Source organism: Ciconia boyciana, chromosome 2, assembly GCF_034638445.1.
Source record: "Ciconia boyciana chromosome 2, ASM3463844v1, whole genome shotgun sequence".
Classification (NCBI taxonomy): domain Eukaryota; kingdom Metazoa; phylum Chordata; class Aves; order Ciconiiformes; family Ciconiidae; genus Ciconia; species Ciconia boyciana.
This window is the reverse complement of record NC_132935.1, coordinates 82,356,020-82,383,559: the sequence shown is the minus strand read 5'-3', so window position 1 is coordinate 82,383,559 and position 27,540 is coordinate 82,356,020. Positions and strand designations below refer to the sequence as shown.

The 27,540-nt window shown below is 44.0% G+C and overlaps 1 protein-coding gene across 6 annotated transcripts in view; it reads right to left on the bottom strand.

Moving 5' to 3' along the window:
• Positions 1–346: 346 nt before the first annotated feature.
• Positions 347–27,540, bottom strand: part of OTULINL (OTU deubiquitinase with linear linkage specificity like) — a 28,171-nt gene continuing 977 nt past the window's right edge. Inside the window, exons 1-8 of one of the 6 annotated variants that reach the window (XM_072853110.1) lie at positions 25,272–25,362; positions 13,493–13,652; positions 12,783–12,814; positions 12,588–12,679; positions 8,763–8,912; positions 7,846–7,974; positions 4,298–4,570; positions 347–3,126 (exon numbers count right to left, since the gene is read on the bottom strand). In XM_072853110.1, the coding sequence (XP_072709211.1) occupies positions 2,947–3,126; positions 4,298–4,570; positions 7,846–7,974; positions 8,763–8,912; positions 12,588–12,679; positions 12,783–12,814; positions 13,493–13,599 (963 nt within the window). In that variant the 5' untranslated portion in view covers positions 13,600–13,652; positions 25,272–25,362 and the 3' untranslated portion in view covers positions 347–2,946. Of the gene's footprint in view, positions 3,127–4,297; positions 4,571–7,845; positions 7,975–8,762; positions 8,913–12,587; positions 12,680–12,782; positions 12,815–13,492; positions 13,653–13,825; positions 13,980–14,547; positions 14,676–14,760; positions 14,780–24,860; positions 24,881–25,271; positions 25,363–27,540 lie in introns of those variants that run through there. The other 5 variants (XM_072853107.1, XM_072853113.1, XM_072853111.1 and 2 more) reach the window with 5 other exon arrangements.

Sequence of the window (27,540 nt, the reverse complement as noted above, 5' to 3'; positions counted from 1 at the left end):
TTTTAAAAAAGATGACATTCAAAAACAACATATTTTTTCTCCATTATAATAAAAGATCCAAATTTCTTCAGCTGCTCTGTTACATTTTTAACACACATTTTCAAGTTCAGGGAAAAATCCAAACCCACTGCTGAGGATTCAGTATTTTTTCTTTTTCTTGCTAAACTAGCAGCAATAAATAATATACACATCCTGACTTGAAACTTTAGCTGCCTACAACACTGCATTTAAAAAAATAGGTAATGACTTCTTCTTTGTGTGCTTCTGGATTTGTACAGCAAGCTTGTCTGTGCCACTGATTGGAAAAGATGCTGCAGCACCTGTCACTACCAGTTCGTTCCAGATACACTTTATTCAGGATGATTTTTTTACATATTTTTCTTTTACATATATATATATACACATATATTTATTTGTATGTAAAAAATATATTTTTTGCTTTATACATAAGTAAAATATATTATCAGAGAACCTGATGAAAACTCAGTGCAGCCCCAAACCTGTCTCAGTGTTTCTTAAGATCCTGCATAGAGCTCTCTGCATTTATCTCTAAGACTTGCAATTATCCTCACCTGAAGTTCCTCTTTCTTCACATCCATTTCTGTTCCTGGCGTGATTCAGCTAGCACCTCTGACATCTGGTAAGCCAGCAGATCTTTTCCAGTATGTCCTTTCTGGATTCTTGGGACAAAATTAATCTCACCTAACTTCCGACATCTAGAGCAGAGAGATTTATGCTGATCGCTGCCAGCTCCCGCTACAGTCAGTGAGGAGAACCAGACCCTTCTAGAGACCCACTCCTCTGACTAAACGCATGCCATGGCCCTCCACGGACAAGGCAGAGAGCCCAAGGGGACCTAGTTCAGATGCAAACATCCAAATTGGCAAGATAAATTCCACTACCTGTGTTAGATCTTTATTAACCCCCTTCTATTAATATGCTCACGATTACAAAAACGTACATTTTGACAATTTAACACTTTCAGCTGTAATGCTTTTGTATTCCTATTCATAAATAATATGCAAATCATTAAAAAGCCCCCTATAAAAATACATCTTTTTTTTTGGTATGTCTGCTTGTACCAAAACAAGAATAAAATATAGACAAGTTTACTGATAGCTGTAAAAGCCACTGTTGATGCAAAAGAGGTAACAATACCCTACTCTCAGGCATTATAACATTTCCCCATGTGGAGCAGAACCAAATGTAAAGTAGGCAAATTATTTCATTCAGTGAAAAACGTTTAATAAATGAAATATTTGATATGCAGGTTTTGATGAGATTAAATTGTTGTATGTATCAAGCCTTCTTAATTAAAAGCTACAAATTACTGAACAAAACTGAACTCAGAAAAATTTTCAAGAAACAAAATTGTTTTAATACAGAACTCAGGTGTTTGTCTTTATAAATATATATACATATACATACAAATAAAAGGACCGTAAGGGATAAAACAGCTTTCCTTTACACAAAGGAACAGAGCAGTCTCCGTGCACTGTAAGCATTGCCATTTAGTTGCCTCATGCAACTGCTTTAGCTCCTGCAGGCCCTGTTCACATTTTTGTTACCGGCTTGTATTTTCTCCTATAGGAGTTCAAAAACACAGCTGCCTGTCCCCATAGTGCTAGCATAAGGAAAGGAAAGGCTTTGCTTCTCAATAAAACCCCACTTTTTTTCAATGCAACTGTATGCCTATGGGATGGTAAGATTTCCACAAATATCTTGCAAGATCTGCAATATCATTTTAATATTTGTTCAAATTAAGGTCCCTCATTTTAGAAATAATCAAAACACAACTGATTCTTCTAGAAAAGAGAACTGGGCAAAATGTTCCATGGAATAAAGTAAATATCATTTCGTCATCCCAGACAGACTGCTTCAAACATTGAGGTCTAAACTAAAGATAGCAATCTTATGCAAAGAGATTAATATATACACAGAGGATAAAACATGTATACAAACTGCTAAATGTACACAATGCATAGAAAATTACTATTTTCTGAAAAGGCAGTGTTTGTGAATGTATTCTGTGCACAGCTTTCTCAGATGAATTGCAAAGGAAATCTTGATATCTCTTGTCAGGTAATGTTGAAATCAGCCCTCAAAGGATTTACAGGTTGACAAAAACCATAGGCAGCTACCGGGTCTAACTCTATTGCATGTTACTTGTTAATTAATATTGTCCTTTTTAGGTTTGGGAAAGCTTGTGTACTTTCCTCAGTTATAAAGTAGATCTTCCATTCACTGACACAGTATTCTTTTGGTTCATACCCCCCCTGCCCGTGTAACATTTCTTAAGCTTCAGCTATCAGCGCTGAGTGCGGCAGCCTAATTTCAGGTGTCTGAAGTAAGTACAGCTGCTTGCTCTGCCCATCCCTGGAGGGAGGTGTTCCAGCAACCGGGGAAGCCACATGTGATTTGAAGCAGCTACGCAGAGGCCCCAGTTTACATCCTCCCGTCCTAGGCAGCCCCAAGTCAATGCACGTTTAATATCCCAGAGTATAAGCTGTGGGACCCTGGCATTGCTTCCTGTGTGAGTCATCCTGCCTAGCTAGAGACAGACGAGGGAAAAGCAGTAATTGCCTTAGGAACTTGAGTTTAACCCATCCAGAGATGTCAGAGTAAACCCTTAGGCTAACAATGAAAAACCCAGCGTTACCGTTGCCGCCTTTGTCATGCAGTCTAAGCTTTTTTGTCTGACAACCCTCAAATATGACATTTTTCCCCCAGACAGTATAGCAAAATATTTTATGGTTTTTATGGCTGACTGGTGGTGAAGTGAGCTGTAACGGGAAAGCAAAATGTTTACACAATAAACCCATAAATCATTTTGTAATCATTAACAAGCATTCTCAAAATCTCACTGCTGCCAATTAGAAACCTAATTCACTGGAACTGGTCACTCACTATATTATACAAAGGAAAAAAAAAAAAGTCATTGGTCCTTCACATTCTGAAGAGGGGGATGTGATAGTAGCGGTCGTCCTCAGTCAGGAGAGAAATTTCATTCCATTCCCTTCGGTATTCATCTGGATAGTTTACTTGAAATTCCTCAGTATTAAACCTATGCAGTCTGTAAACTCTTATCTTTACTTCAAGTAAGTATCCAAGAAGAAACAGTTCAACCTAAAGATGAAAGAAGTCTGTCAGACATTTATTTCTAGACTTAAAAAACTAAACAGAAGATAATCGAAGTTAAGGCAAGTCACCTAGATTCAAAACAGTAGACAAGGAATAAAAGGGGCCCTTTTGTAAATGAAGTAAGAAAATTAAAAGTTGGAGGGTATTCTCAATGTTCCAACAGTCCTTCCACTGCTCTTCTGCATGTAGAGGATATTCTGGTTAATGCTTGACACTTTGGATACATCCCTCTTCCACCGGACACAATACATAACCTGCTCCCAAAGCCAGCTCACAGCTTAGTGGGGAGCAGGAAGGGACTAGCTATTACTAAAAGATTGATACATCTTGAAAAATGGGAAGCCTGCCACCTTGTGATCACTTGCTACATGAGGGAAATATAATAGTAAAAGGAAAAAAATATCCTTGTTCTTCATGTATATGAAACCTGAGAACTGGCATCTTTATTGACACTTCTTGCAAAGGATTGTTTAATCTGGAAAAATACTTTGGAAAAAGCTCATGTGCTTCGGCACAGCCAGACAGAGCAGAACTCGTCCAGTTATAATCAAACTGCTCCTGAAGGTGACTGCAACGTGTAACAGCTGACTTGATAACTGAAATTGATTATACAAAATAATTTCACGCATTGGAAAGTGAAACTATTTGCAGAGTGGCAGTGTGGAGCTTAGATGTCAGTACTTAACTCCTCACTAAATATAAAATTGAAAGACAAATCTTAACATATAAAGGTGAACAATTAGTAGAGTTCTCATTACGTGCTCTTAAGAGACATTAGATCTAATGGGAACCAAAGAGAGGGGAAAAAATAAGTGCTGATAGAGGGTTTGGCATGGTGGAACAGATAGAAGAAGTGAAACAACAGGTCAAATGTGCATAATCTAAAATTATTTTACATATCAAAGGTATCATTTTTCTAAACTATATCTCATTTATAGCTTGCAGCACTTATTTTGGGCCCAGCAAGAAAACCGTCCACCCCATTTTACTCTACTACAGTTTTTTTCCCGGAAGACAAATAACTATCCTCAGTTCACTTCCCCACATCACAATGAAAAAAAATGAGCTAGCTATCACAGATGATGTATGATATATTCACCTAATCACGTCAGAGATGGAATAAGTTTTGTGATATATTTTTCATTTATATCATTACCTGGTCTAGGCAAATAGAGTCACCTATGGAGTTCAGATGATTCATCATGAAACTCAAAGGGTCAGATGAAGAATCACGAGCAAGGAGAAGGCTAAAAAGGTTGTGCATGGGTTCTTCCCTGTTCTTTATCTGCTCATAGGCTTCGACAACTTCGTAGAGCATGATGAATTTTATGGCCTCATATAGTTTGTGCTCCTTGCTCTCATCAGAAAACAGTGTATTACACAGGTTTCCTCTTTCTTCATGATCTTTAGTAGCACTTATTTCAGTCCACTGGAAAGCACACAGAAGAATATTAATCAAATTATTAAGAATCCTATTTAATATGAAAGATTCCAAAACAGGAACAATTGCCAGTCTGTACTATACCGTTATTGTGGCCAAATGGTGGTGCATATAAGCAGTTGACTCTTTGGGATCCGCAGTGAAATTTGAAGCCTTACACATTTCAGTTTCCATTTACCCAGGTGAACTTATTTGCTACAGACAGCTCCAAGCATCTGGATGCTAATGATAGTCTATGAGACATCAAATGTAATTCCCCTGTACAAAAGCCACTCTCCATCACCACAGAAAATCCAGGTATCACTGTCAGTAAAGAGTCTGACAGGAGCGTAACCACCAAAAGGACCTCAGAAAGTTACAGGAAATCTGTGTGGGTGCATCAGACATACACACCAGGCCGTAAGCAAAGGTTAGATTAAGTGATGACTCCTGACCTGTTTGTAACTTACAGCTTTCAAAATTGAGTGATTTTCCTCTATAATACCCTTTACGTTAAAGTTATCCTAGCTTCAATTCTTTAGATGCTGAGCCCAATTCAGAAGCATGTCAATTAAAAGGAACCTATACAAACTGGACAAGCCAGCATGGTGTTACGAACTGTACACACTTGTACGTCTTTAGCGTGTTCTGCTTCATGAGGTCAAGATAAGTTGGCTGCACAAGAAGGGACATGACAAAGACATGCATGGGACATGAACGGGGTAGGAATTTCTCATTCTGCTCACGGTTGATAATGAGAGCTCCTGAGCTCTCTGTTGCTCTGGAGGGGTCAAAAGCCAGTGCTCACACCCAGAAAATGGGCTGTCCAGGAGACAATGTTGGACTGGGTATCAAATCAGAAAGCTTAAAGGACCCAGTCCTGAACACAGTGGCTAAAAAGAGTCATCTGGAACTGAGGGGTTTTTTGGGATCACAATAAGAGATGATGCTCAGTGACTGGGATTCAAATGAATTTCAGTTAATTCTGTGTTTGTATTATTTATATGATGAAGGGGCCATAAACTGGGAAGTGCAACAACAAAAATCTAATTTAGCCATGAATAATAAATCGAGAAACAGATCCCCCATCTCCTCATGCATTCCTGAAGACTTTCCCTACAGGTTAAAAATGAGACCAAGTGGATGAACTGCCCCTCTGCTAGAGGACCTCTACTACCCAAGTGAAAAGCCTGTCCTGCGTGTAAAGCACCTACTAACCAACACGGCCCAGGCACAACAGCATCTGTGGGCAGCAGCCCACCAGATGATGACGGAGCTGGGAAAGGCAGCAGAGAGGCAAACGTCTCCAGCTTACCCAACAACCAGGCACTCTTCTGTGGCTTGGTCAATGGAGGCAAGTCTGGAGTGAGGCCCAGACTCATGAGTTTGGGGTGTGTAGCAAGCCTCTTGAAAAAAAAGTGTGCAGATATATGACTAATATTCCTTGAAAGGCTTAAAATACCTTTGGCAGTAACCACTCCCCACCACCCCTGTATCTTAAAACCATAGCTGGAGCAGACGTGCATCTATAAGCCTCAGACACTAAGTAATATTTACTAAATCTGGCTATTCGAACTCTGTGGAAACACACAAGGTTTCCTAGAGTATCAGCTAAATAAAGAAGTAAGTAGACAGTTAAATACAGTAGAACCCGAACTCCCAGTGCTCGCTCTTTAGCACTTTTCACACTACTAAATCTACCATAAAACCCTGTTAGTGAAAATAGGCAAAAATCCCTCTCACTGGCCAAACTGCATCTTTATAAACATAAAATAAAGTTGGGAGCTAGACCTCATGCCCAGTAACAGCATAATGCATAATACAGCTGCTCTGCAACAATTTGTTAATTGTACAGATTAGTTCACCGTGCTGACTTGAAACTTTCTTCTGTACAAACATCCAGTTTAAATGCTTCATGCTAAGGAACTAACATCAACTTACAAAGAACTACAACAAGATAAAAATAAAAGCCTAACCACCCAACACTGGCAAACACAAAGAGCAACCAGAACAAAATGATAACTGCAGGCAAGAAGTACCAGGCACGTCTCAAGAAGACAGGCAGTTGTCACTGTGGCGCAGCAAGGTTGCAGGCAAGGGACAAGGACCAGATCTCTATTTTGATTCCCTCTTTTTATTACTAATGCTTTGTTTCTAGAGCTAAATCAGTCTATTTGTGGTTTGTTGTTTTTCTTTAAGTAACAATTACTATCACTGAAAATAGGGTTTAAAAAAGTTGTGGCTCATATACACAGGGCCAATAAAAGGAACTAGCTTAAATGTGTAGCAGTAAAATAAGCTGTTGTGGCTGTGGTAAGACAACCCAGCATTGTAAGGTGTATTGTAGAATTAAAAACGACAGTTTAACGTCTGATACACTGGATAATGGATGCCTTCAGAGAAGCATTTCAACCCAATCTTGGCCAAAACCCTGGAGTCCAGCAAATACCAGTATCTTTGATGGCTGTGACCCAGGAGAGCACACAAAGCAACTGCCCAGCAGGAGCTGGATGGGGAGGAGAGGGGTGGTGGTGTGCTAGGAACAGCTTGTGGCAAAGCAAATAGGAACAGTCCACGGCTCACGCAACTGCAGACATGCAGAAACCCCAGAGGAGCTCAAGGAAGGTGCAAGGTCTTGTCAGGCTGAATTTTTATCTGTTTCAAAAAGGCTTTGGGGCTACTAAAACTCCCAAAGTTTCAAATATGTAAGTAAGAGTTAGACTTCTGGTTGGGAACGCAAACAATCTGGATCTGCTGAGCAGAGGGGGCAGTGAGGCTGACAGGTCTATGCAATCAAGTGCTTCAGGTTACAGAGAGAGATTATAGTAAAACTGGATAAATACAACGTTTCATGGAGAGAGAAGCAGAGGAAAGACAATAGTTTGAGAAGAAAATGCATGGTTCATTTGTTCCCTCCAATCTGGGGAGGGAATCCAGGAGGATCTCATACAGCATGTTGTTATTTTTAATCAAAATGATGAGGTGTTGCAGGAGCCACTTGATGGCAAGGGCAACTGACCACGTAGCAGCTAACAGCTGTGGGGAGGATGGCCTCCCCCTAACTTTCAGGGGGACCTAGTGAGGGGGAAAGCATTTAACCTAGTAGATCCCCAAAAGCTGGATTCCCCTGCAGGAGAGGCGATGGCCTGCTCAGCAGCTCAGCACTATGAACCTGGGAGGGAGGCTGACTGCCACAGAAATACGTAACAAGGAGCAGTTCCCTAACTCTGTCTCAACTCATTTCTCAGGGCTTTTATTCCCCCAGCCGTTTCCTAAATACTCACATTTGTCTTTAATGTCTCCATACATTTGCGCAATTTACCAAAGGCATTGGGACCCGTGTATCTTTCTGGCCCAAAACTGTATTGCTGAATCCAGTTGCAACCTTGAGAATACAAAAGCTTTTCAGGGAGCTGGGGAGGGGGAAAAAAGAAAAAGCTAATTAAGTAGAGATCATAACCATAACAAGAAGTAGAAAATAAAGTTATATAAACTTGTCTACACACATTTAAATTTACGATGTGGTTCTGTCCTCTGGTTGTACAGTTCAAACAACAACAAAAAAATGGGCTTCAGAACCAACTCATATGTTAAGGAGGCTCCATTTGACTGCCAAGTCCTTAAGAAACTTTTAAAACAGGGCCAGCCAAAAAAGAAGAAAATATGCTCTCAGCAAAATATATAACCCACACTCTGGAAAAGCTGGATACATCCGAGCTCAGTGAGGTTTTTAGGATTACAGACACCTTCCAGTTTGCACACACGTCCCACAGGCAGCAGCTATAGCTGCCCACCTCCCCGCTGCTGTCTTCTGCCGGAGCTCCGGGAGCCCAGGGCAGGATTCCTGCTGCTCCAGCAACACGCTCAGCAGCTCCCAAGCAAGCCACTGGACTTTGCACGGATGTGGACGAGGAGGATTCAAATATCCTTTTGTGTTAAGGAGACATCTAGCAGGGTGGCAGTAACATTTATCCATCCATCCACTTTTTTTTTTTTTTTTTACCATTTAGACTCACGTTCACCTCGGTATGTTTAGATCAGGGACACTTTTTCAATTAAGTGTAGTTCAAAGAGTATGAAAAACTTCTCTTTAAATTGTCCTCTACTTCCATATCAGACATGTCAGTTTTCACGTTGAACAAAGCTTCCTTCTGCAGTGCAAGGTCACCTGAATCATGTTCATTTAGGAAATGAATTTTACCTTTAATATATCTTTCTCCTTCATCCATGATGGAAAAGGAATGCCTTGGCTGAATATCTGAAAAAGCACTGCTCTTAGTACACAATAGTTGTCCCTCCTGACTTGTCGCAGATATTTGATATGATAGCTCCAAAACAATTCTTCATATGCCTAGAAAAAGACAAAAAAAATTTAGCAATAAACGTTTTAGATCTCAGACCATGTTGAATTGGAGTCCAATTCCAAACTACTCATAACAGGGGGCTAGGGGAAAGAGTGAGTATATTTATCAGTTTTATATACACAAAAATGTTCTAACTTCACAGGTTCTGTAAACACCTTACACTGGCACTGCCCCTTAAGAGTGATTCTGCACTCCCTCCAAACCCAGCGACTTCCTCCAGTCTCTGCACTGTGGCTGGTGTAAACATTCACATGGTCAACCAAAGCAGAACCCATCAGTGAAGACTTCTTTGCCATAATAGCTTTAACCCCGACCACTTCACAACGTGTGCCAACACATGGGAAGGAGCAGCAAAAGAGCAGGAACCGGCATCTGGAGGAAACTCCTTTTGGCAGAAACATCTTCTTGCACTGACCTGAACCTGTCATGCAACGGTGACCTAAGCAGATCTGGCAGCTCGCTGCTGAAGCGGATGCTGCTTCTTCCAGCTACACACTCCCGCTATTTCCTCTGCATCACCTCTAGCTCTCATCTGAGCCCTTGGTGAGACAATTCAGATCAATAAACTAGGAGAGAATCAGAAAGAGGACTCTACAGTTCCACAGGTGGCTGCATCAGTCTCACAGTTTGCTTCCTGAAGGGGGCAGGAAGATGGTCTCAATTCCTGGTCCTCTTTCATCTCAGTTGCTTCCTCACCCCATCCCAACACCACTTCTCAGCTGCATAGTCTCCCCCACTCTTACTTTGCATTGGCCTACTGAATTCATCCTGCTGGGGGAGCTTCCTGCTGTTCAGCAAGCTCAGGTGGCTCAGAGAAGGGTCCTTCAGGATGACCGGCTCTATCAGCTCACCGTCTTGGTGAACCACATCCAACAGAAGATGTAAGAGCCAGCACAAAAGAGGGAGAGGGACTGCTTAGCTAGAATGAGGTGAGGAAAAGGGAGAGACAAGACAAGCAAGGGACTTTTGGGGACAGCAAGCAGGTTAGGCTGGTTCAAGATCTCATGAGACCTCATCCTAAAGTGTGCTCCTTATGTGATAACTTCTGCGTGACATAGCCAGCGGTCCACCGGCTGCTCTATATAAAGGAGTCTCCTTTTCAGCTCTGATCACCTAGAAGGCTCATGGATTTTCTGAAAGGCTTGTTGCCCAGTATGTTTTTGCAAATTTATTAAAAGCTTTGCTATCTTCTGTTACTTGTTCCTCCAAATCACTTTTGGCCTTGTTGCGTGTTGTTCTGGGCACTTTTGGCATTGCTGTGTTCCTGCCTTTAATCTGGCAAAATTGGATCCTTTCTCTCTTCATCATTTGGACACAACTGCAGCTTTTTGAAAGTTATCTTCTTTTTTCTCTTAACTCCCTTATGCTTCTGTTTAGCCTTAGCAGCTTCATTATACCCTTTCTTAAGTCCTTCTTGTTATGCATTTGCTCTGTGATTCCAATACCATGACCTAAAGCTATGTCAAATATATGTCAAATACACCAACCATAAATACTCAAGACTCTTAGCTGTCTTTTAGCGTCTTTTTAACATACTTCCTTGGTTTTATGTAGTTTCCCTTTCTGAAGGTAGATGCAATTGTAACAATTTCTTTTGCTTTGTTGTTCTTGCAAGGATGTTGAATACAAGTATACGCTGTCTCCTGTTCCAGAGAACAGCAACAGAAATGAGAAAGCAACACTTTGAGGCGGATCCCGTGCACTACTCAGGACCAAGGCAAGGGTTGCTTCCTTTCCTAAAGGCTCCCTGAAAAGCTGATCCGTGAAACAGTCATTGGCAGCACCTTGAAGTTCAGCCCCACAGCTGTTGCCAGTGCAGATGGCTAGCTGGTGTCTCTCATTACTGCTGCATCTCCTGCCCCCCCTGCCTTTCTGATCTCTCTCAGCATCTCATGGTCAGTGTTCCCACCATCATCAGATAATCAGAAATACGGACCCAGTGCTATATTTGTCCAGTACTCATCTGAAATGCCACACCATGAGGATATGAGGATATAATGTCACAGTTAGCTGATTCACTGGATTTCACTCTAAGCTTGTTTTAACGGATACTACCACTCTACCACCGGTATAGCTACTTTAGCTACAAGTTTTATGGGAAAAGTAAAAAATCCAGCCCATGGTCTTTGAGCCTACCTTGGTGACTAAGACTTAACATAGTTGAAACAGAGAGCCATAAAACACGTGTTTGCTCTTCTTTGCTCCTGAGCCCATCCCTGTCACAAGTTAGCGTACCGTAGCGCTGCTCCAACTTCAAGCACCGGTCAGGGCCCTTCGGAGGGCACCGCTGCTCCCACCATGCCCCCTGCCACGCTGCCTCCGTTAATGGCCACCGAGATATCATTGCATGTGCACTAACGTACGTCTTTTGCGGGAAGTGCAGCTGCCATTTCTGCCTATCGGGTGTAAGGACGTACACACAATGTACAGAACTGAAAAACAGGCTGGTGAGCTGACAGAAAACAGTGTATCTAGTGTTGGTGAGCCATGAATTTAGGAGGTCCTTGGCTCAGGAGTTCAGCTATCCATGACCCAAAGCCCGGTTCAACGCAGCACAACTCTGCCACCTTGACTCACAGTTGTGAAGAAAACTTACTAAGCTGCAAGAAACTATTTCAGCTAAAATGATGCAAGGTAAGAGAAATAAAAATCCAGGGAGAAGTATAATTATTAAGATAGTTGCAGCTAGCAGCTCAAAGATACAACAGGGAAAAAAGAGGAAAAAAAAAAAACCCACAAAAAAAACCCCTTACATAGAAAGGAATAAAAACCATAGAAGAAAAAAAAAAAGATAATCAGAAAAGAGCAGCACGGAGGATTAGCTGATGCCCACAAGCAGCGGCGGCTGCCACCTCCCCACACAGCCCAGGGCTGTCTCCAGCCACCCCTCAGCGGCTCATTGGGGTGCTGAGGATGATGAGGATATTAACTGTGAGATTAACAGCTTGTTAGTCCTGGCTACGTGTGGTATGAGGCAGCAGGAGCTGCCAGGCGTCGTTGACCTGTGTGCGCCCTGCTGGCAGCGCGTTGTGCAGGGGAAGATGCCGGCGCAGAAGTGCCTGGGCCAAGGCAGCGCTGCAGACGGACGCTGTGCGAAGGCAGGGGATGGCCACCATCCAGCACGCTGGTCCTTGCCCGCTGAGCACCGACCTAGCCTGGCACAGGTCAGATGTGAGCTCCAGCCCTGCCTGTCCCCAGCCGCAGCCGAGGCGGCCGGACAGCGGGTCTCGCCGGCTGCTGGGGAGGCTGCCAAGCACTGGCTGCTCTCACGTGGACCTTCAGAGACATGGGTGTGTTTCATTCCTCCCTGGAATGAGAGTTTTTACCTTAAATCAAAGGCTGGCCAAGAGACAGCGCCTAAGACCAAGCTGTACTGTGGTACTGGGGACAATTTTTCCTGTTAAAGCCGCTGCGTGGGTCACTGGCACTACAGGTGGGAATTCGGAGAAGATGCAAGACTAAAACCTGATCTACATTTTTGACCAGCTCTGCTGCAGTCTTTATTTAGACCCATGTTCATGCTGTCCCTTTTGCTTTTCATCTGACCAGCCGGTGTAGCAGGCTCTGGTAGCTGCGGCAGCCGCTTGCACTAGGAGTGCTCTTCCTTTCCCAGGCACTTTTTCTCCCCCGTCCTCATGCAGAGATTAAAATTTAACTCTTACCTCCCTCATGTGTTTGGCCTGCTTTGTCTCTCCTTTCCATTCTCTTGCACTATAACCAAGCAGATCAACTTCTGTCAGCACACTGAGATTCCCTAAATCGAGATTAATTCACAGATTAGTTACCTTCTGCTGTTCTGCATGTAAAGAGTAGTTGGGGGGGGATTAATGAATATGGAATGACAACAAAAAGATTACTTATGAGTTTTCTCCGAAGATAGTTGCTCCACCTGAAATCCAAAGGATAAAACAGGTGTCAAACAGGAGTTGTCGAAGGTCAGTATCTACTGAAATAAGCAACTGTCCTGGTTTCAGCTGAGATAGAGTTAATTTTCTTTATAGTGGCTGGTACGGGGCTATGTTTTGGATTTGTGCTGAAAACAGTGTTGATAACACAGAGATGGTTTACTTGTTGCTGCACTAGTCAAGGACTTGTCAGCTTCCCATGCTCTGCCAGGTGCACAAGAAGCTGGGAGGGGACACAGCCAGGACAGCTGATCCAGACTGACCAAGGAGGTATTCCATACCATATGGCATCATGCTCAGTATATAAAGCTGGGGAAGAAGAAGGAAGGGGGGGACATTTGGAGTGATGGTGTTTGTTTTCCCAAGTAGCCGTTAGGCGTGATGGAGCCCTGCTTTCCTGGAGATGGCTGAACACCTGCCTGCCCATGGGAAGTGGTGAATGCATTCATTGCTGTGCTTTGCTTGTGTGTGCGGCTTTTGCTTTCCCTATTAAACTGTCTTTATCTCAACCCACAAGTTTTCTCACTTTTGCTCTTCCGATTCTCTCCCCTCTCCCACTGCGGGGGAGTGAGCGAGCAGCTGTGTGGTGCTCAGTTGCCGGCTGGGGCTAAACCATGGCAGCAACAGCGTGCAAGATTAAAGTCTGCATAATAAAAACCTACCGTTTCAGGAGCTGTGCTAAAAAGCTGTATAGCCTTCTGCAATACCAAAAAACAGCAACGAGGAAAGACATGCTTAGCATTAGCTGCAGTTTCACTTTTTGCCACATGAGACACAAGGATTGCTTGGTGGCTGTTGTCCAGGTCTGTACCTCATGCCTTCCTAAAAGAGGGATAAAAAGAGAGAGGAAAAAATCTTGTCACTGTTTTGCAATACTGGTTTCTATTTGTTTTGTTACAAAAAGAAAAATCGTCCAAGTACAATACCACTCCAAATGAAACACAAAACGTGAAATGTAAAAGGCGAGTATATGTTTATATACTTAATATACATACTTTGTATACTTAGTTTTTCACGTTTCTAGGGTTTTGGGTGCACGTGGTTCACATTTCCCAGCTTTCCTCCACCCAGTGAAGGCTAGATATATAGCTACAATGGAGCCACAGGAAGACTGATATCAAAGCAACTGTTCAATAACAAAAACAAATATGGTTTTTTTTGCTTCAGGATGTGCTGATCCAGAGACCTGTACTGTCATTCCTTTGTCACTTAGTCAAGGTTTTAAAGACCAGGGGCTCCTCGGAGTTGTAGTCTACAAACGGGCCATATAAGGCAATATTAGCTGACTAAGCATCATACGACTGTCCAGGGAATTAAAGGAATGTTCCTGCCTCAATTTGGGTAAGTTTAGGGTCAATTTAAAACTCCAGAGAAAGCTCCTCCCTGGGGATTTGGTAGAAAGCTCAGGAGATCATCACAAAGGGGGTGTGCTCTCACTGTTCTTCACAGGCATAAACCAGGACACGTTTCTGTCGCTCTCTTGGCAATACAGGCAGGGTTGGGGAAGGTTTTGGTTATCTTTTGTTGATAAGAAAACCTAGAATTGAAAGAGGGCCTGGAGACTGAATAGTTGACAAAGGCAGTATCTGCTCCCTAAGTGAGAAATTCATCCTCTGGCTGAAAATCGAGTATAGGAAATTCCCAGAGTTTATGATCAACAGCTGCTCTATTATTAACTTATTTATTGATTTAGTACAAAACTTTAAGAGAACTCAACTTTTTATAAAGGCATCCCCAGAGAGGGCTGAAAAGATCCTTCTCCAGAGAGTCCACAAAGAGAATTACTCATTCAGCATAGTTTTATGTCAGTTGAACTTCTGCCCCTCCTGGCTTTAACAGGAAATTTAAGAGGGGCTTAAGTTTTCCAAGGAAGTTAAGCCCGTGCACTGTGGACAACTATCCAGCCGAAGAATTACATATGAATCCCAACCTTGGCAACGAGATAAACAGCCACGCACACATTTTTACAAGCACTGTTGCATATACACAGAGCACTGCTTGTATTTGGCCTTTTCCAATATTCTGTTGTTTGAAGAAGTTTTATTACAGGATGTCATATGCAAGTTGTCCGGAGGCAAGACCCAAACCTCGTGTCTCCCATGAACAAAAGGCAGGTTAAGATCTGTAAATGAAAAGGTGTTAATAAACTTTAAAGAGGTAATCAGAGAAGCTTTTGGGGTGCTAGTTCCCGCTTACACAAAACCCATATGCTGTGAACATACAAGACAGCGGACGGGTCTTCTGTCAGCTTCTACTCGTAGGCTGCACCAACGTGTGCGTACCTGGCACGACCGGGGGTTACGCCTGCACACGCTGAGTAGGAAAAAGCAAGACATGCATTCACACACAACCAAAAAGACCAAAAATCTGAAGCTGCAGGAAACGTTTATTACTGATGCCAAGTGACAGACAGCACAACGTCAGCTGTAAGGTTTGGAAATGGCATAACTCACGGAAACACCAGGACACTCCCACTTACAGCACACACGCACGCTGCTGATGGACACCAATAGGCACGTTCTCAATAAGCACCCAAATTGCTGCCTAGAGAACAACAACTGAGAATTAGTAGCAGATGACAGTCCTGGCAGAATCAAGCAACCACAATTTTTTCGCTCTCTTAAGATTCAGGCATCAGCATTGAAAAAAACCTCAGTAGACTGTAAGTAACTGAACCTTCTGCTAACTAGAATGGAACCTGAAGGCTTACAAATGTTGTTCAGCCCATGGATCAGTGGGTGTTTTGAATTTACATTGTCACGCTGTTGTACGAAAACCAATGAAATTCCTTAACAGCAATTTAAGCATATAGTATCAAAAGGAAGATGCAGCAGACTTTCATTTCATTACTTAAAATGACTGTGTGGCCCCTCTTTTGATTTTGAACAAACTGAGACTATAAAAAGTGAGAGCTGGTCCATCTGTTAAAATGACATACTTTGCTTTATGGAGTACCAGAAATACTTGTGAATGCAAAATTTCTGCCTTTACCCCTTTTACAGGCAAAAAGATGAGAGGTCTGCATCAGCTTTTAAGCTGAATCAGGCAATCTTTTGAAAAAGCTTTTGATGGTATTAATCCTGAAAAAAACCTACTGGAGTCCCACAAACCCAGGCATATGGTTAACAGGTGCATGAGCAACTGTTCTTCAAGGAGTGCTGGGAAGCACTGGCTTACTGATTTCAATCAAAAACACAAATCGATGTCAGAGAACATCAGATAACCAAACATTGTTCATCCATTTTTATTTAATATGGGGGATTTATAAGTAGGTATTTCCCTAATAAAAAGCCTAATGGGAGATGGGAAAACCTGCAAACGAGTGATTTTGAGTACTTTTGCTACACTTGTATTACAGCATACCCTGGACTTCATAAACTTTCCCTCCTGTCATGGGAAAGCTGCTGTTCAAACAGCACTTCGTGATTCAGTTACTACTTTCAGTGCTTATGTCACACTTAGAAATAATTACATTTTTTTATTCAAGTAAATGACATTTAGAAGTGGCAGTTGGATCGCAAAGTGCTGCTGGTAAAAATACATCACGAACAAGACAGGAATTAAAGAAGAGGGCAGTTTAAAATAGATCTTTCCACCCCCTCCCTGCCCCCTCCAAAGTTCTTCAGAAACTGAAGAGCAATTAAATTAATAACACACTGGTGGGGGGAGTAAAATAAACCCATAGATTTTTAAACCCAGTCCATTCCCTGGCATATGGACACAATTCATCCTGTTCCTCAGGAGATGGTGACAACCCATCAGTGCTGCAACCAGCTGCTGGGCTAACATCCTTCTGAAGACTGACCGCGAGCATCACCGCGAGGACAGGGAGGCCTGACTCTTCTCCCACGCAGGAGAACGGAGCCCTGGGACTTCTAACACAGCTCCTAGCAGAAATTTGGATGAACAGAGGTTGAACAGTGCTGAAGTAGGAGCTGACAGCAGTGTTTATCTTACAATGCAAGTAGTACGCCGTGTTTTCTTTTCATGCAACATCATCAACTTCCTGCTAGTGCCAAACCTTAAGCTGTTACCACCACCATCACCCCCCCCCCCAAAGTCAGCAGGAAAGACATGCAGAATAAAAAAAAAAACAAAAAAAAACCAACAAAAAAGGCCAGAAAAAAGATGAGTAACAGACATCTGCAACATCTGCTTCTTTCACAAGTAACTCAAGAAGAGTCTCTAAAGGATTAGCTCCACATTTGACTCCCTCACAACTGTTTTGGAGGCTGCCACCTTAAAAATGCATAACTGATGAAATGCAAAACGTAAGGGATCAGCTTGAGAACTAGCAGGCAGCACTGTACGCAGCTTTGAAGCACAATCCAATATTCCAGCATGTCTCATGGCACATTCACCCTTTTACTTTTTTCCTCCCTCCCTGAAAAGGCCATCAGGAAGATAACAGTGTCTTCCAAAATTAAAAGGTGACCATGTGACGTCTTTTCAGGATGTTCCTCTTCACAGTCTTTTTGGTACTGAAAGCAGGACATAGTACTCGTTACCATAAAGCGGCCAAGTTTCGTACTCCCATCACACGCCACTATGTTCCTAGTTCCCGAAAAGCAGGTGTCCCCTCCTTCAAAGAAGGAGACAGAATTTGGGATCCCTCTGTTCCAACCCTTCTGCTGCGCACCTATACCCCTCCTCTCCTGGATCCAGAGCTAGGAAGACAGACCCCTCAACTGAGAGATGCAAGGCTTGGCATGGAGGTCCAAGTCTGCCTGCGTTCAGCGTGTGCCTGCAGAGCTCCTCACAGTTGCACATCACTTTTTTCCAGACCATGTAGTATCAGTACCGAGGTGTGTTATAAAATAGGCCAAGTCCCTCTTTTAAGGGAAAACAAGCAAACTTATCTTTATAGAGCAGGCATCAGCGTGATGCACAGATGCACGCATACACCTCAACTGCCTGAACCAAGAGGGAGAGACAGACAAAAAGCTATTAATTATACAAATTCGACACCTACAATAGATTATACCCCGTAACAGCTTAGAAGAGAGAAATGTGCCTTTTTAAGTAGTGCCAAGTGATTACAAAGTCTTTGATTTCCCAGTTTATTATCAGTGTCACACCAAAAAAAAGAAAAATTACTGAAAACAGATCAAGCACAAAACACGGTATGTAGGAAGCACTGCTTAATCCAGTAACTATTTCATTACAAAACCCTTACTTCACAGAGCAAAGCAATGTCAACTTGTTAAGCAAACCTTCTTCACCTGTTGTAATACAACAACTAGAGATGAGGATCTCTACTTGGTATAAGAAGAAAAAGACAATCATTTACAGGCAAAGATAGTAATCGTCAGCGACTTATCAAAAGTTCAACCATGTCTGCTGATCAGATCTCAACGTCTACTCCAAAAAATAACAAAACAGAACCCCAGCCCCAAACCGTAACTGGAATCACACAATTACCTAGAAAATTGAATAGTTTAGGTAGCACTGAGGCCCATCGCTTGCAAAAAGGGCTTTATCTACAGAGCTGTCCTGCACAGGAGTCCCAAGTGCTTTCTCAGCTCTTGTCCCCTTTCTGCAAAGATCTTTCACAAAAAATAGAGTAGAAAGGCTGGCAGCCTTCTTTGGACTCTCTGATCGTCAACAGGACTGGACTCCCAGATCGTCGCCAAACTGCTGCTGTAAAGGTAGCTATCCAGTTGTGACATTTACTTATTCCTACCCTGTAGCAACAAGCATAACACGTTCTTACCTACTGTGTGATTATCTAAAATATACTCTATTAGAGTTACCTTTACAAAACCCATTTCGTGTATATAATCAAGATATTAAAGCATGCCCTAGCCTGCACATACCATTTCCCTCTCTCCAAATACCTACTAGAACAAAAGGAAAGTTCTGTTCTTGATGTCGTGTATAATTCAGCTTCCTTTTTAAGGCACGGGGTGCTGCATCCAGGACCTTCAGATGAATAAAGCTCAGCTACACTTCCATTTATGTAAGAAAAAACATGAGAGAAGCCTTCAGAGAATTTACAGTCCAGAGCAATACGTGAAAAGCATTTCATGCCATAAAAAACAAGTATCTCTTTAAAGCTCTTATTCCTAAGTATGAGTAAAAAATAATGAAAAATAAAATAACCTCCTTTTAAAGAAGGAGCCTCTGAAATTTTTGCTACTGTGATGATTTTTTTATTTTAATGTGGAAAAAAAATCCGTCCTCATTCAGAATTGCTACCTAATGCCTGTACACTTCAAACAGAACTTATGTAAATACTAAATCTATTATTTGAAGGAAGCCCACTGTAAGGATTCTTATTATGCCTGCTGCTGAGTTGCATGCTGAGTCATCCCTAATGCCGCTCATGTTTGTTTCTGGTTTATCTATTTGCAAACACAACTCTCAAAATGCCTTTTATAATTTTTTTTTTTTGCTGTGCTGAATCCAAACTGACACAGTAAAGGAAATATTTTCCTCCTGAACATCTTCTTACGCTTAAGTTTAGCTGAAAGGCTAAGTGGTGTAAGTACCTTGGGTTTTTCTGTTGATTTGCCTAGACAACTGAAGCTTTGGTTACGGGAAAAAACGTTGAAGTCTTACTCTGCAATAAGAATTATCTTCCTCCTCCTTTTGTTACATCTTGTTTGCTAGACAGCACAAGACTTGTGCTAGACAGCTCAGCCCTCCAAGGATGCGCAGTCATTAGGCGCTGACGAGGCTGGGTGGTACCACAGGCAGCATCCCTCCAGCTCTGCACAGGCAGAGGGCCAGCAGGCTGCAGCGGCGGCTGCCCCCTCCCCAGGGCTCCCCGGCACGGGGGTGGATGCACGCCCGACCCCCGGCAGCGCAGGTGCCAGGTCGCTGCCACCCAGGAGGAGCGGGACCTTCTCGAGCCTGCCGCCCGTCCCCCCAAAGGTAGGGACCGGTGGGCTCTGTGACTCCGGCAAGACCCGCAGCAGCGGCCACCGCGTTGGCACTGGAGGAGGGATGCAAGTGGCAAAGCAGAGAAGCCCCCCGGCTGCACACGAGGAGGGGTGAAAGGCACCTGGATCAAGGCAGAGGGAACGTCAACAGAAAGCCGCATGGGAAAGATCTCAATGCGAGCAGCATAGAGGAAAACAAGCTGCTTACTGGACTCCACCGGCAGCGCTCCTGGGACAAAACACCCCCTGGACAGCCCGGGGTGAGTCCCCAGCCTCTCGGTGGTCACCAGCTGGCACATTCCTAAACAGTGGCTTGACACCTTGAGGGGTCCTTTGCTGAAGTGCTGTAGCCCAGAAGAGAAAGCAGCAAGAAATGCCAGTCAACTTGGTAGGCACGCACTGCGGGACAGTCCAAGGAATTTTAAGTTTCCACCTGTCGATAAACGGTTATCCCAAGTGATAGCTGGGAAAAGAGCAGCATCAAGTAATCCATGACAAACAAAAAAATCAACTCATCTGAGCTTGTTTACTGTCCAAGCAGTATCAGTCACAGCTGTTAATTCTTACAGGCGGTGCGTACATCTGCCATCAGGTAAAGACCCTGCTTGGAAAGCCAGCCCCCTTTGACCAGGCTGCATCCACGTAGCTCGTCATTCCCGTCTCCGTACAGGCTCTAACTGCTGTACCCTCGCGACACAGATTTTACATCTGTCTTCAGAGCATAGCCCTCTCCACAAGCGTACCAGACTCTGCGTGCAGTGAAGCGCTATGCAGAGTTGTGTTATTTTTCATATGGATTAATAATCACATATAATTTCGGATTTATAATCACAAATAATTCACATCTCCTGGTGGTGTGTCAGATCACAAAGCCTGTGCTTTCCCACTAGGTATGTGCAGAGGTTATTCCAGCTGTGTTACTTGTTTGCCTGGGAGTTGTACTTGTCCCTCTTCCTCTTTCCAAGACAGATTAGAAGCAGAAGGGAAAGGCAACAGAAAGCCAAATATCAAAGCCATCGCTCCAAATGCAAACGACAGAAATTGGTCTCGCATGTCTCCCCTTGCCTCTCAATGCCCAGTCTGATGCAAGTCAAAACTTCAGCTTTATTCTGCCAAGCTAATGCTATTAGGATGGAAGCAGCTGGGGTGTTTAAACCCTGCTCTCTCTTCATCTTTTAAAGGGCAACAGTTTCAAATTGGCATTTTTTAATTAGCTCACACGCATAGGAGTCCTCTGCCCCTTTTTGAGAGTGCATTACTGGGCGCTTCGTGCCTAAAATCTTAAGCAGAAAAGGCATGCATCAAGATAACTTAAATTTCAGTTACTATCACTCAGTGTAATACCAAAGTCATAGCTAGTACAAACATTTCATAAAAATGTGATTCAAGAACCCAGAATATTCTGTGTGGAAGCTCTCTGCTTGTAAAAACACAGTATTATTATTGCTAATGCACATTTGGTGTTGTTACAGACATTTGGATGCTAGGAGACTCTTCAAGCGAAGTGCTCTGGTCATCGGTCACAGGGACCAAGAGACCACGGTTCCCTGACACCTCTGCATTTGCACAAACTGGCTAAAAACTGGACAGTTACGTGGCAAGGTCTATATAAAACACAAATTACGCAACCCTGTAAAATATGGTTAAGTGTGACCCTGCATATCGAGCTCTTCTTGAGGGGCTGGCACTTGGCAGAGGCACAACTTACTTCACTTGTAAACTAAGAAAATGAAATACAGAGTACTGGACAGTTTCTAAGCTTGGAACCCGGCAGTGTAATTTTTAAAGATTTACAATGATAGGAAATCTCCTATTTTAAGACCTCAGCCTTTGGCAAGCATGTCACAGCTGAAATTCGTGCGCAGGAAGTGACACGAAGTGAAACCAGAACTGAGGAACAGCGAAGGGGTCCGCAGGTCGCTCCCGGACAAATGCGGCAGGCACACGCACGGCGTGGAGCTGTGCTCAGAGCAAAACTGGGGGAAACCGGTAGGACGTCTCTTTGTCACACAGACACACCTGAAACAAGTATTTTAAGTTTGCAGAAAGACCGATTTTGCACAAAACCGGCAATTAAAAACTTGCCAGCATCTCCCCCGTCGCAACTGACCTGCGGGCAGTGCCGAGCACCGTGCCACGATGCTTCTTCGCTGCACAGATGCTAGGGCAGACTTGATGACAGTCAAAGCCCCACCACGCACACAATATCAAGGCACTAGTTTGATGCTAAGGTACACATTTCCTACTTTCATAGCACCATTCACCCAATGTGACCACCCCGCCCTGGAAACATAAATGCTAAACACTCAAAAAATCTGGAAGATCTTGGCAACGTATGGACAAGGAATCTGAGACGGGGTCTGGCCCAAGACCACATGCAGAGCTAGTGACAGGACTAGAGACTGAATATGTACAGCCACATCATCCCGTAGTTTTAGCCCTCCACCTTAGCGCGATGTGGCTCAAATAAGACAACACAACTCTTCTGCTCAGTCCACAGCCTCCTCCTCAGAGAAATGTTTGTTGAAAGAAATGTTTGGGCAGCACAAGTCACCTTGCTAGCCACATCCCTCTGCATGGGTACATGGTGTAAGTGGCATCTGTCCCTGCCGGTGACATGGGGACAGGAGCTGGAGACACACCTCCTCTCTCCATCAGGAGCTTCCAGCACCTCCACACAGGCTACAGAGAAATCCCAAGCACTGGGGTCTGGATCCTGAGGATGCCAAAAACGTACAGTATCACTCCTCAGCACTGAAACAGCGGGAAGAAGCTACAAAGACAGAGTAAGGCTGAAAAGAAACTAAAAGCTGCTGACTTAAAAATTTCTGACAAGAAAATTCATGAAGTAGCCTGCAGCAGTTTTGGAGTCTTTTACAAAGTTTGCCTTCACTGGAGCCTCCTCAAGAAGTGGACATCCTTTTTTTCCTCCTTTTCCTCTTTATCTCCTTTTTTTCCCCACTTATGCTGAGGCAAAGCTTTGACATGATTTTATGGGATCAGGCAACAGATAGCCCAACCATGAGTTATACTATTCATGGGAAAAAAATGAACTTTCCACAAAATCCACCAGATTTTGTAATATACAAACTAAACTCTCTCTCGCACATCAGAACTGGTACAAGATCCCTAGCTACAAACTCCGCTCTTAAAACTGTCATTGACCACTTTTATGTTGCTGTGGCTGAAGTACACGAGTCCTAGCAGTTTTCTATCATGAAACACTGACATTTTAGTTAATAAATAGCTATTTCTCTGTCTTTCTGGAAGGCACAACATTGTCATGTCTGATCCCCGGCGCTGCAACCATGCACAGAGGAACTGGTGTTTGCCACGCCGGGAATCCCAGGAGCAGAGCACATGGGCAAAGCTCCCTGTTACTGCTACGTGCCGGCACCACGCCAGCTGTATCAACCCAGGAGTGCAGAAAGGATGCCGTATGTCCACCATGCTTGCCCAAATTCCCTCAAGGCAGAAAACAGATCCTGAAGCGATCCAGGGTCAGATGTCAGACAGCAACTCTGATTAGCATTTGACTTTAAAGAGTACTATAACTCCTTTAGAAGTCAGAATGCTTGAATAAAAACATCATTAGAATAGGACTAATGTGGCTCAATGGTAATTTTTTAAAAAATAATTTCACAGCCTAAAACAAGACAAAATTAATAAGCTCCTTAAGGTAAACTTTATGCAATTCTAATCACACCCACAAATTCAGTTATGCAAGTGTAATGAAAGCAGCGTAATTATACAACCTTTTGACTCCTGAGCACTGGTTATTCCCTTGTGTTTTCAAAACAACCAAATTACAACCATACTCATCTCCCCTAGTATAGTTTGGCACCGTGACTCCCACGGTTCAGCTGCATGGAGTCAGGAGGTACAGCATAGAGCTATTTCTGAAATCTCAAACTCATTTGCCTGGGTAATCATGCAAGGTCAATCATTTTCAGACATTAAGCTCAAGAAAAACTGCAGACATTACTGAAAAACCCTTTAATATTTGTTGTTATATCCTTGGTAGATAGGATGTGAGGATTTAACCTGGAAGCTGTATCTAAGAAAAAAGGTGGACAGAAAGTCCTGATGCTGAATGGGAAATCCACACCATCTAGTCAGGCAACCTGGTCCAACAAGTTAAACAAAATGAAAAGACTTCTATCCCAATGGCAAAAAAAATCAGAACTACAAAAATTAAATAATTTTTTCCGAATTCCAAATCCAAATGCAGATACTTATCCATAAAAGCACTTACATTTAATATGCTAGCCAGCATTTTAATGCTGCTTTTGCCCTTGAAAATCAATTCTAACACCCTTCACTTGGCAGCATTTTGTATAGATATGCAAAATCGCAGCTCTTCCTCTTACTGTATGGTGTCCCCTTCAATTTCTAAGTAAATTATTTGTCCAGCAGTAAAGAAATAAAATTCTTAAAGGAGCAAACTTCAGTGACTACAAAGAAGTTTTCTGAGCCTTAAAACCAAAATGGGCCATTTCTTCCTGTTTCACACACTTCACCTCTGTGTTTTATCACTGGCGGAAACGGGAGTGGGCCACAGGACAGAAGCGGGAATAACTGTCCTTGCACGTATTAGCAACAGAGCAGCTAGCACCACGCTAGCTTAAAACTCACTTACTAAATGCCACAGAGATCTGGTTCTTTCTCCACTGCAGAAAATGAAAGTGTAAGTGGAATACAATTTGTAGAGCTCCTCCAAAAAGCAAACCAGTTGGTTAGTATAAAAGGCAGCACAAAAAGAGAGCTGGACCAGTAAGCCTCAAAGCAGAAACGTATCCTAAAATGTACAGCAGAAAAGCAAGCTGGCAGGGCATGGTATCTTCCATCTAAAAGACCACTTCACAGTGACATGAGAGACGCATGACACCCAGAGCTACACACAACCGGCAAGCAGATCAGAAGGGGTGCGTGTCCATCTTCCCAAGTCTTCCCGAATCGCGTCCTCATTTCTGATCCCCTTTTTCCTAAGCCTTCACCATTGCGACGGGAATAGAAACCAGTCTGCAACATTTAAATTCAGATTCCACACAGCAAAAAGAAAAAAAAGCCCAACCAAACAAAAAACCAAACCAAAACACTAAACCAAAAAAACCCAGAAAACAACAGCAAGACCCCAAAGGCACACCTGTTGTGAACACGGCACGGGTCGTTGTTTTAAAACCAGGACGATCTCCACGCACATTGGAGCAACAGCGCAGAGCACTCGGAACACACCAGATCCCAGGCAAAACCCGAACCCATCTCAAACCCATACAACTCCTCCCAGGAGACCCCTCAGCCCGTCTGGAGACCCAGCCCCAGCCCCGAGTGGCTCCGGTGCCCCGCAGCCCTCCGGCCCCGCCAAGGCAGGTGCGCTGGGGGCTGAGCCGCACCGGCTTTCGAGCCGCTTTCCGGGTATCGCCGCTCCAGGAAAACGGCCCCGAAAGAGTCAAGCGGGAAAGAAAATAAAAAAAAATAAAGCAGCAACAAACGCACCCAAGCCCTCGCCGCGACGGCGGGCACCCCACCCGCCCCCCGCACCCCCGCCGCGCCTCACCGCTCCGCCGCCCTCCGCCTGCGCCTCCCCGGGATCAAACCCCGGCTGCCAAGGAAAGGCCGGCACCGCCCGGGGCGGGGATCCCGCCGGGCCGCCCCCCCCGCTCGCCCGGCCCGGCCCGGGGCCCTGCTGCCGCCGGCGGCCCCCAGCGGTGCTCCGCTCCGCTCCGCTCGGCTCGGCTCGGCTTTCGCCCGGGCGGGGGTTGCTTTCGCTTTGCTGAGAAGGCCCGAGACCCCTCGCCGAAACCGAGGGGTAAGGCAGGCAGCGTGGTGGTCGCGGACCCCGTCTCGGGGAGGGAGGCCAACCCTTGTCACCCATCTCTCAGCCTGCCCGCAGCTTAAGAAACGAGTGGAGTTCTCCATTTCCCCAGCAGTCCCTGCAGTTCCTCCATCAGTTGGACAGAATGCGTGCTTTGGTGTCACGCTACATTATTTTACATTTTATAGCAGCAGTTCCCTTAATAGAGCCCGAGGTCATCAGCATCCATAGGAGATCTAGCCATGAACCTTAAACACAACTTACCGACTTCAGAGTCGTTGTCGTCATTGTTTTTCTTTTCCCCCTATCGTTAAATGTTCATTTCCTCACTAATTCACTCATTAACGAGATGAAGTGCATTCATCCAGAAAGAAATTCACCCTTGCGAGGTGCCTTCCCTTTTAGCAGTCTTAGGTGTAATTTGTCCCAGCTCTGGGTAGAGGATTTGCATAGACTGGTGTAATTTCTTTTCTGGTTACACATTAAAGAACAATTTTCTTCCATCTCACTAAGGACTTTGCAGGAGAAACAGAAGGGAATTGTAATGGTCTGAACAAGTGACGCAGACTTAAATCTAGAGTTATAAGCAGTTTGCTCCAGCACAGAGCTAGGACAAACTTACAGGGTTGGGTTTTTTTCTTTTATTAAAATGGTTAGAGATAGAAAATCAACACTTTTCATGGAACAGTGAAGGGATTTGTACTGCCTGGCATGAGTATCAGGTTGTTTCTCCATCTATCATCTCAGTTAACCTGGGCAAGGAACGAAACAGACAAAACCTGTTAAATATTGGTGTGCCCAGCGCTCACTCATACACACTCATAGAAAGCCACGAACACACTTATCCAAGTAAAAGAAAATCTAGGCTTAAAAACCAGCTAAGAATAGCAAGAGTAAATAGTTGACTTAAGAGGCCTAAAGCTGTCAGTTGTGCAGCACTGTGTGCTGCTCCATAGAAAAAATCCATTTTGGAAAAAAAAATACTTCCTCGTGCCAGCTCTATGCCTCTCCGCAGCATCAGCTAGCCGGTGCTTTCCGTTTGGACGTGCAGTTTGTGGTTTAACATAGCTGTCTGTCAGGAGGCACAGCTGAGAGAGATGCTGTTAGGATATAGCTGACACGGCATCCACCTGCCAAGGCTCCACGGTACCTGGGATTTGGTTGAGCCACGTCTCGCCTGCAGCTATCACATGCTTCAGCTTCCCTTTCCAGCTTCCTTCTAGCCTTGGCCAGGCCAGCGTCAGTGCTGCCTGATGGTTTAGCGTTCCAGCCAAATCCAAATTTGCCTCTTTCTGCCCTCTCTAACCTGTGTTAAAATCTTAGGATTTAATAGGTGATTTCCTCGTGCAGACGGGCCTGGAAGTTAATGTTTATCTGGTCGCTGACTCATTAAGGGAAGAGATGAAACACGCATAGTACAAACACTGCAGATCAGCCCCCGCATCAGTGAGTCCTTCCCGCTTCCCGGCTCTCTGCTCTTGTCTCGGGGCATTTATTCAGCACTTCAGCGCAACCCAGAGAATAGCCTATGCCCCTCTACACATGCGCTTGCTGGGAATAAGCTCTGGGGCAATCAGTCACATGGCGATCACTTGAAACCTCTTGAGGTATTTTTTTAACAAACACTGTCTGTCTGCCTTTTCTTCCTCCTCAAGCTCTTGCTGGACCTCTTTCCTGAGCCACTTTCGGAGGGAGCTCTCTACTACCCTTTCCCATTTGTGGGCTTCAGCAGGAGAATATTGTCTCTCCTCCTTGCAAGTCGCTGACACCGGAGAGCCTCTACCTCCTCTGCAAGCCCCTCCTCGGCCTGGGATGCAGACAGCTCTGGTGAGACTGAGCTGAGTAATGCAGAGGCCTCCTGCACTCTGTGTTGGACTGGTTGGGGTGAGCTCATGCCATTCCTGTGAGCTGAACAAGAGTTAGGATAATCCTAAGGAGAGCAAGCAAGGTCTAGGTCTGAGCCAGGATCAACTGCAAAAAGGGGATAGCAGCTAACTCGAAGGCAGTTTCT